General features: G+C 49.2%; 1 protein-coding gene across 1 annotated transcript; it reads right to left on the bottom strand.

Annotated features, from left to right (window-relative positions):
- Positions 1 to 481: 481 nt before the first annotated feature.
- LOC149306645 (bifunctional methylenetetrahydrofolate dehydrogenase/cyclohydrolase, mitochondrial) lies at positions 482 to 9,033 on the bottom strand. The gene is made up of 8 exons (XM_089537572.1): positions 8,888 to 9,033; positions 6,007 to 6,191; positions 4,412 to 4,534; positions 3,730 to 3,882; positions 3,523 to 3,630; positions 2,565 to 2,657; positions 2,098 to 2,223; positions 482 to 1,210 (listed from the first exon to the last, which is right to left on the bottom strand). The coding sequence occupies exons 1-8, from the start codon at positions 9,007 to 9,009 to the stop codon at positions 1,071 to 1,073; spliced, it is 1,050 nt and encodes a 349-aa protein (XP_089393698.1). The 5' UTR covers positions 9,010 to 9,033; the 3' UTR covers positions 482 to 1,070.
- Positions 9,034 to 9,880: the final 847 nt, after the last annotated feature.

Genomic DNA, 9,880 nt, shown 5'->3' with positions numbered 1-9,880 from the left:
CCCATGAAATTGATGGGGTCTCCATAAGTCAACAGGTGGCTTGCATGCACACATGGTTCTGGGGTCAGAGTGGAGGTGTGATTTTGTATGTTCTTGTGGGGTATTTTTGTATGTTGATGTACTGGGGGGACTGCTTGGTTTGTGGGGCAGATTGTCCAAAATATTGCCTTGCTTTTTTTTAAAAAAGGACAGTGGTTGGGAATATCGGGGGCAATAAAAGGGTTGCATTCAGCCCAGGGGCCAAAGTGTGGCCACATCTGCACTACAGGAGCATAGAAATCACACAAGGCCCCTTCTATCTCAGCACTGGTGCTCCATGGAGGAAGAGGGAGCTTTGGGTAACCTTAAGAGAAGCAATGAAAGAGTAAAGCAGAGACTTTTTTCATGCACAGCACTTGTGCTTTACAGTGCCACTGCAGCCCATTCCCACAACCTTAGTCAGAGCACATGACGAAACCTCACAGACGACAAGGGATACAGGCTCCTTTTTATTTGGACACAATCCGCAACGTTTGCTAACTGCCTGTGTAAAATAGCAAGCAAGCAAGCTTAGCAAGGCCTGACGAACTTCAGCCAGATTTCTTAACACTATGCCTTAAGCACCGCTTAGCATTTAAGACCACTCCATCCTTTTAAAAACATACAGGATCAGAGAGTACTCAAAACAAACTAGAAATCATTTTGTTAGAAGGGCTTATTAAAATGCCATATAAATAAGACTTTGTAGAAAATAAATTCATCTGAGGTTTGTTAGTTGACCTTGCACCAAATACATACTAATGCCTTTTGCACGCTCCCCATCCATTCTTGGCCCTTAAGTTACGCATCAGAAGCAGACGCATCCTCAAGCTGGCACATGGTTACTTAAGGCGCAGCTGCTGGAACGGTAGGATTCGCACACCGCGCCCTGCATGAGGACACATTCTGCCTTGGCACAATACATTGCAAATAAATATCTGTCCAATGAACTTTCCTCCTTCAACAAATAAATATTGCATGGCTTTTCCACTTGTGTTTGGGGAGCAGCGAGGAATGTTGCTTTTTCGCCAGATCAAGTCCCACATTAAGCATTAAGCGCTGAGGGCCGCCAGCTCCGAAGGCCTCAGCATCTTCTTGGCAGCGATGATGGTGTTCTTCATGAGCATGGCCACAGTCATGGGGCCAACCCCGCCGGGGACTGGAGTGATGTAGCTGGCTTTCTGTTTTACTCCTTAAAGAAAAAGAGAAAACCAAATGGCCTAAGATTTCTTAAGAGGGGGTTAGTTTTTGTGTGTGAGTTGCCCAAAGGCACCCAGTGGGTTTCCATGGCTGAGAAGGGATCCCAACCCTGGTCTCCCAGTGTCCCAAGTCCAGCACTCCAACCACTACTCCAGACTGGCTAGTCTTAACTTCGGTCAGCCCCAAAAAAGATCAATGTATTTCCACATCCAGAATGAAGCCCCTTCTTGTTCTCCAGTCTAAAAGCCTTGAAAGGTGAGGGAGCACTGCAGTGCCACAAACAATGGCATCAGAGCAGTAGACTATCAGAGGAGAAGCATAGGAGGCAAAAGGGATGGGGCAGAAGCCAAACTCCTGAGCAATTTAAGCATACTCTGGCAGCCCTAAGTAATGCTAATGAAATCCCCAGCCAAATCTAAAGGTTACATCCTGCCTAGTTCAAGTTGCAACAAGCCTATGCTTACAGTAGAGTAACTCCATGTCCACCTGCACGGAACAGACTTCATATTGCAGCTTTCAGTAACCTGAACTTGTGCCACGAATGACTGAAATATGGTCACAAGCAGGACTTCCCTCCCTGATGCCAAAAGGACTCAAAAAACACCCAGCCTAGCAGCTGTTTCTTCCAACATAGAAATTGACAGATTAAGTTACAAGGAAGAAACACTACCCACTTTTGGGGCCGGAGGGGTGTTAAAATATTAAGTGACATGATATATTTGTCATCAAGCTCATTCACAGCCTTTTGGAAGAGCAACACAACTTTTTTAAAGCTATGACTCTCTGAGTACAGTTTCCCTGTCTGATCAAGTCAAAGAAAGATCAGTAAAAGTGGACCTGGGATTATTTAGACCTTGCAAAAGTTATTTCCTTCCCTACCTTCAAAATCCACATCTCCAACAAGTTTTGGTTTGGCGGTAACTGGATCCTGGACTCTGTTTATGCCGACGTCGATAACGGCAGCTCCTTCTTTGATCATATCTGCTGTAATCAGATTAGGAATACCTGCAATTGAATGAGACAGGAACAAACAGGTGAGGACATCATGGTATGTACCAACTGTAACTGTGGGCAAGTATCCAAAGCACAAAGCTAAAGACTGGCATCGAAGACCCAAGTCTGAGACCCCAGTAAAAGAAGCTTCTCATTCCACCCCACAGGGCTCTAGCCAGTTGCATGAAGAAGTATGTGGAGAGGGAGAGGGAGAATGAGACTCTGTGGTATCAGGATCCTAGAGGAATCCTTCCCAGGGTTATTCTTAGCACCACCTTTAAAGGAATTGCAGGCATGCCCTCCAAGAGCATCTGCTTACAGCCTCCCCTTTCCTTTCCAACCCAGGAGCTCACCTGCAGCTGCAACCACAATGTCAGCAAGGATCGTGTGCTTCTTGAGCTGCTCTTTGGGAGTGTAGCGGTGAGAGATTGTTACGGTGGCATCCCCTGAAAAGGACAGTTACAGTGAGAACAATTTTCTTTGGTCCTCCAGACAGTAGATCTGGATCTACTGGCAGGTCTCTGGGTGGTTGGCAATAGATCAGCAAGAATTCTGGATGCACTAGGTCCCTCCCCACCCCTTTATGAAACTATATCATGGGCTACAGTAAGTTGAAGAGTGGGTTTATGTGTGGCAGGGTGACCATGAGCTGTTTGTCAATTCTGGCACTCAGAACCAATTCCTGGGCTCTGCATTCCTCTAATTCTAAGGGTGTGAATTTGGAACCGGGTGGCACAACACGGATCTCAGAATCCGCCTGCCCACCCAGGCTTAAAGTAATGACCATGGAAAAGGTCATCCACACCAAACTAGGAAGGAGGGAGACGGGCTGGTCATTTAAGGTGCAGCGAAAGCAGAAGAGGCTCTGCCCTGATGCTAAATCAGGCAGAAAATTCCCCCGCCATCTACCACCTGCCCAGATCAATGGAAGGGGGTCTAGGTATCCTCACTGTTCAAGTTACCACTGAGGGGTCCTATGAGGTCTCTCAGCATCCTAGGAAAAGCCACATGATGAACACCTTAACTATGCTTTTGCTATGCGAAGGACAAGTGTGGCTCACATGCCACTTTCAAAAGCAGTAGCTTCTAGGCAGTGGAACTTCTAAACAGTGGAACAACCACAACCTGAGAGCCCAGTACGAAACTTGGAGTAACTAGAGGAAACGTAATGAAGACCTCAAGCACCCAACTGTTGGGAATAAAAGTTACACAGATACAATGTGCTTGCAGAGTTTTCTGCAGCACATAACACAAGGGAAGATGAATCTGTTTTTTCCAACCAGACCTCCTTAGGACCAAGACCTAACTTACCTCCGGGACGTTCGTGCCTGCCATCAGTATGAAGGAGCATAGCAATGGGCATCCCGACATTCTTCGAACGGCCGGCCACAACCACGTTCTTGCCCAGGGTGGGGATTCCTGCAACACGGTGGACACACAAGCAGACGTACAAACAGTGAGACTCTGTGCACTTTCGAACAACCTTGGAAATAGGCGGTCTTTGCCAACACTGCCTACCTGTCCTCTTGATGATCTCCCACACGCCCCACGGTGTGGCTGGCAGCATGGAGTATTGGTCCAGGCACATCCGGCCCACATTCACCACATGGAAGCCGTCCACGTCTTTTTCAGGGTTCACAGCATTGCAGACCTTTCGCTCATCAATATGTTCTGTGGGGGAAGGGGACTTTTAGCGCTTGGGATCACAGGCACAGAACTGCAGGAACAACCCTTCTGCATGTACAGAAAGGGGCAAACGTCTGGACCACATGGGCATAGAAACGAGATAATATTAAAATGCATTGCCAAAGGGGTCCAGCACCTTAATACCAACAATATAGATAAGACTGCCAAATCACAGACTAAGGTGTACATTCATTTGTGGATAGACTAACTTCTTAAGAGATGTGAGTTCTTTCATTGCATAATGGGGGGGGGGGAGGGAATCATGTAGACCCAGATACTGTCCAACTGCAAATCCCAGGAGCCAGCAGCCCTCACAGTAAGGCATTCTGGGAGCTGCAGTCCAAGAACAACTGCAGGACTGCTCAGTTCTCATCCCTGGGAATGTGAGAAATCCTTTTCCCAAAGGAGATCTTGGAGAGGGAACCTAGAGAAGAACACAGCCCTAGAATTCCTTCCCCCCAGATTTCAGAGTCTCCGCAGACCCACAGAGCTCCTCCCGAAGGCCCACTCTTACCAGGCAAAGGGAGCTGCACAAGAAGGCCGTCTACATTGGAGTCACGGTTGAGTTTGGTGATTAAATCAAGGAGCTCCTCCTCAGTGACGGAAGCCGGCTTGAGGATCGTTTCACTGCTGATCCCTGTGACAACCAAGAAGGGAACAGGAGGGTCAAAAAGAGAGCAATGCTGGCAGCACACAACATCCTCTGCCTGGAACAACTTGCAAGTAGTAAGTAGGGAAAATGTTTAGGGAAGAGGGAACCACCACCTTCCACCAGGATACATGCAAAATGGAAAGAGAGCAAGTATCTTGAAGTTACAGATCTGGGGAAGGGGGGACAATTGGTTTTTTAAAAGAAAGATCAGTTGGTACAGCACTGAAGTGTTTTAGGGAAAACGGTCTATATTTAGTTAAAAGCTAAAGAAACAGAAGTAAGGGGAAATCTCCCATTTAAGCCTGAAACAACTGGGCAGGGGCCTTTCCACTTTTTGACGGTCTGCAAGAATCATTCTGTAAACCAGAATATTTTCCTGAACAGGCACTGGGCCTATGCATTTCATTTCCAGTGGAGACTTTTCCATAGCAAGGTACTGAGAAAGCCTGAAAACTGTGCAAAGAACTCACAAGCATTGGCTAAATGAAGCCGCAAACGCTGGAATTGCTTAACGGTGCAAAATGGGTTGTGTACATTCTTTAGGACGCATGAGGCCCACTACCAACAAGCTGAGCTGAGAAGGAGCCAAGGTCCAGTAACAGCAATCTGATCACTGAAATGAAAGCCTCAAGAGCTCCCACAAGTGTTACCAGCTGCCATCCCTGGCGTCTCTCTTTGCATTTTGCCTCTGCAAAACAAAAGAGGCACACAGCAAAACAACTACATGGTGCAAAAACGCCCAGTGTGCCATCTCATGGGTCCTGGCAGCTGCCCAGAAGCATCTGGTTTGCAGATTCTAGACCTCCCTTAAACCAGTAACAAGGAATGCTAACAAGCCAGATCTCATGATGATTTTTCACCTTAAGTCTCCTATCTCATAGCCTGCCTGACTTTTAAGATCTTTGGGGAGCACTTTCTCGCCATCCTGCCACCACTATCACAGGTGTGCTTCCTGAGGACGCAGGAAAGCACTTCCTTGGGGTCCACTCCCAAATTACAGAACTCCCTTCCTATGGGAAATTTGGCTGCCACTCCCTCTCCCCTATTTCGCCTGGCAGGAAAAGAGGAAGCGCACACAGCAGGCAGGAAAAAGAGCAATATCATAAACACCTCCGTGCATTATTAGGAGAGTAGCAATGCACTGATGAAATGGGAGAAGTGAGGCAATGCGTGAGAAACCTGAGCAAGGAAATGGGGTGAGATGCCCCAAAGGCAGCCTTGACTGGCAAGCCCTGGCAAAAGGGGCACAGTTTGGTGTCCAGAAGCAAGAAATACAAAGGGCCAGAACTTGGGGGCATAGCTTGCCACCATCTTGGCCAACGGGGCCCACTTGGCACCATCTTGTCTACAGGAATATTAACTGGGGGCACAGCAGGTGGCAGAAGCAGGTTGCCCATTGCCTGAAGGCCCAAAACAATGACCCCCTTCCAGTCCCTTTCCATTCTTATGTGACATACCTACATCAGCTGCCGCTTTGGTTTTGTTCAGTACATAGGAGTGACTTGCAGGATTTTCGCCAACTAGGACCACGCTGAGGTGGGGCCTTTTGTTCCCAGCCGCGACCCACTGCTCCACTTCGTGACGGGCTTCTTGCCTGATCTGCCGCGCCAGCTTCCGCCCAGAAATGACCACCGCTTCATTCCTGTAAAGAAAGGAACTCTTACGCTGGGAAGTTCTTTAAAAGAGCGCCTTGCCCGCAGCAAGTGGAACCTAACTGATACAACAGATTGAAGCCCCCCATGTTCCCCTGAGCAGCTCCTGCTTCTCCCACGCCTCCCCAGGCCCAGATGAGGAGGAGGCTGCTCCCATCCAGAGGGAAAGACTGGGAGAGAAAAGCTACGCAAAGCATGTGCTCTACTACTGGCACAACGGAGCATGAATCCCAGGGACACTAAAAACTTCCAACCAGAAAGATAACTGGCTTCCGCGAGGGATTATGCAACTGCTCCACAAAGCCAAAGGCCGGGCGATCTCTGAACAAAGGAAGGAAGGGACCCAGAAACACATCAAGAATATCTGACATCAAGGAAGAGGAGGAGAGACCGAATCCACAGGCAGACACCCATTGCATCAGCAAAATGATCTCACCGAGTGGAAAGACCTACATTGACTCATGCAAATACACTTGGATTGAGCTGGCTCCACAAAAACCAATGTATTTTTCCTTCTAAGGATGATTTTATATTAACAAATGTTGGCCGATGTTTGAAAGCACCATTATTTTTGTGCAACATTTGATTATTTTTGGAGGATCCAAACAGTGCTCCCCAAAAGGGCCATTTCACACTTTGACAGCTGGAGAGCATCAAAAGCCTGGTGGTGCAGCCATTCACTCACAAACCACAAAGTTCTGAGTTCAGTTCCAGCCCCTAACCCTAAATGAGTCCCCAACTTGTTGGGGGCAGTTATAGCTTACACTTTGTAAATGGCTTAGGGAGTGCTTAAGTGCACTGATACGCAGTATAGAAATGTACTTGCTGTTGCTATTGGGAAATAACACACACACACTCCTGGTTTTGCATTGGAGTTTTGGCTTATAGGTTGAAGGTATTCATGGGTCTAGGACAGGGATGCAAAACACAGTCTTCCAGATATGGTTGGACTGCAATTCCCAGCATTCCTGCAGAGTCCATCAACATCTGGAGGGCCACACTCCATGATCTAGAAGCATGCGCTAGAGAGCGCTGGGGACACACTTATTGTGTGCTTTTTGAAACACATGGATGCCCTTTAAACTTGACAGAGAAGAATGCAGCCCAAACTGCTGCAGCGGCTCTATGAATGCATTCCTGGATTAACACATCGCACAGAAACCGGATCTCTTGATCCCGAAAAAGAAGCGTATTCGCAGAGCTTGCTGTGTCCTCAGAAAGGACGAGTCCCATTCCCTGAGCAGAAAAGGGGATGTGGAGAGCGTGGCCCTCCTCCAGCCGTGCAATATCTGGAGGGCCACACCTGGCGCACTGCTGTCCAAAGGCGATTCTGTACAGCGTTTGAGAATCGTCTTTTTTTGCGCAGCAGTAACAGCGTTTTTAAAACTGCAGCCAGGTTTCGAAGCTGCACACTGGGTTTTGTCCAGCGATTAGACAAGAAGCAGGGGAAGATAAAGGGAGGACCCTCCCGCTGTTCAGCCCCAGCTCCCACTCCGAGGGTCCCCTTTTCACCCTCCAGAAAAGGGTCCTGGGGCACCCACAAATTCATCACAAGGCGCCCAAAGACCTGCAACTCAATTGGGAAAGGGCCAGTCTGATCCCACAAAGCTTTTCATAGGATCATAGAGTTGGAAGAGAGCGCAAGGGCCCTGATCCAGTCCAACCCCATTGGGCCATGCAGGAACTCTCCATCAAAGCATCCTCATTGACAGATGGAGAACTCTCTTGTCATTTTGTGACCCACCTTTTTGGGGGAGAAAGGCGGCATAAAAATGAACACATCAGTCTATTAGAGAATTATAGTGCATTCCCTTTCTAACTGCTTGCCTCTTCGCTTAGGTCCAGAGCCAGACTGCAGAAATAGTCCTCTTTGAGACCTGGCCCATTGCTAGGGAATCCCGGGGAACGTAGTCAGCCAAATGCCTCCCAAAACCACAGTTCCCAGAATCCCCAGCATCATTGAGCCAGGGCACTGAGAGCGGTCCCAAAGCGGAGTCCGGAGCCTCTCGCAAGGAGCGCCTGGGATTTCATCAGATGCAGTTCCAGAGGACGCCGCTGGGGGCGCAGCGGCAGCAGCAAGGCATTGTCATTGGAACCGGCATTGTGACCCTTGTCATCGTATCAGTCCCTCCCTTCAGGTAGACTGCGCCTGGCCAGGGAAGACCCACCCACCCGCCGCCTCCTCCTCCTCCTCCTCCTCCTCCTCCTCCTCCTCCTCCTCCTCATGGTCCTGGAAAAGCAGAGATCATTATTATTGTTATTATCTGCTGCTGCTGCTGCTGCTGCTGCTGCTTTCATATGATGATGATGATGATGATGATGGAGGGCGTTGGAGTCTACCTGAAGGGAGGGAAGGAGAAGGTATTCTTTTTATTCTTCCTCCCTTCCGTTCAGAGAGAGTGCACCTGGCCAGGGAGGCTCCGCCGCCTGGCATCATTGTCCTATGGCGGCGGCGGCGGCGGCGGCGGCAGCAGCAGCAGATGATAATAATGACTACAATAACAATATTGTGCTCGTTCTGTTGCCATAGGATGATGATGATGATGATGATGGTCTGTGGACCCTCCATGGCCAGGCGCAGTCTACTACATCATCATCCTCCTCTTCTCTTCAGGTAGACCGCTCCTGCCCAGGGAGGCTCCACAGACCCTTAGCTTTATCATTGGTGTTTCTCTTCCTGACCTACCTGGCTCCGGTGAGGTGTAGGCGCCTGGCCCCTTTGGGAGGAAGGAGGAGCTGCTGCCGGCGGCAACAGGAGGCGCAGGCCTGGCCTAAGGAACGCGTGAGAGAGAGCCCTGCGGTCGCCATGGCGACGAGCACCTCCCGCCCCCGAGCGGCACCCAAGACTGGCCGGCCGGCGGAACGGGCCTCGCCTTATAAAGCCTCGGACGGATTCGCCCCGCCCCTTTCCGGCCGGCAGCGGCGCCCATAGGCTGCGATGCGACAGAACGCTCACGGTCGCTGTGCTGATTGGCTGATAGCCTGCAGGGAGGAGCCAATGACGTCAGGCTCCAGTTCTGACGTGAAAGCGGCTGACGCAAGAGCAGAATGAGCGAACGAAGGAGGGGAAATGGAGCGTGGGTCTGGAAGCCCAACCTTCCTAGGCTCTGATTGGTCGAGGCGGGCAAGGGAGGGCGCGCTCATTGGCCATCTGAGGGGAAGGGGCGGGGCTTGCCCGGCTGGAAGGCCATGCGGGCCTTTTTTTTTTCAGTGAACGCATTTTAATAAATGTATTTTGTGCATTTTGTTTGTGCAATCAATAATAACAACAACAATAAACTATTTCTTATCACTTGTTTCGTTTTGGATGTTGTCGACATTTTTAAATATGTGTTTTCCTAATGCATTTTATAATGGGGTTTTGCTGCCTGGGCAAAGGGAGAAGGGCCCAAGACGGGGAAAGGTTCCCTTTATTTTTGGACTACAACTCCCAGAATGCCTCGGCACCCGCTGCTTGGAAATTGGTTGGCTGGGGATTTGGGGATTTGTAGTCCAGAGAGAGAGAGAGAGAGAGAGAGAGAGAGAGAGAGAGAGAGAGAGAGAGAGAAATCTATGTTGGAGGCAAGAGCAGCATATAAATAAATAATTATTGTTGTTATGATGATGATGATGATGATGATGAACCTTGATTTATGAAGCGCTGTAGATGCAACCTCTTTAGTTGGAGGGTTCCCTGCTG

This window comes from Sceloporus occidentalis, unplaced genomic scaffold (assembly GCF_023333645.1).
Source record: "Sceloporus occidentalis isolate IW3139 unplaced genomic scaffold, rSceOcc1.0.p SCAF_9, whole genome shotgun sequence".
NCBI classification, from domain to species: Eukaryota; Metazoa; Chordata; class Lepidosauria; order Squamata; family Phrynosomatidae; genus Sceloporus; species Sceloporus occidentalis.
This window is presented reverse-complemented; position numbering and strand designations above follow the sequence as displayed.

What these genes read in the sequence shown, in the direction of transcription:
- LOC149306645 (XM_089537572.1), bottom strand. Translation starts at nt 9,009, where the DNA reads ATGGCGACCGCAGGGCTCTCTCTCACGCGTTCCTTAGGCCAGGCCTGC. An exon ending in GGAGATCATCAAGAGGACAG is followed by an intron (nt 3,631 to 3,729) that starts GTAGGCAGTGTT and finishes ACCGTGTTGCAG; the next exon opens with GAATCCCCACCCTGGGCAAG. An exon ending in CAGGCACGAACGTCCCGGAG is followed by an intron (nt 2,658 to 3,522) that starts GTAAGTTAGGTC and finishes TGTCCTTTTCAG; the next exon opens with GGGATGCCACCGTAACAATC.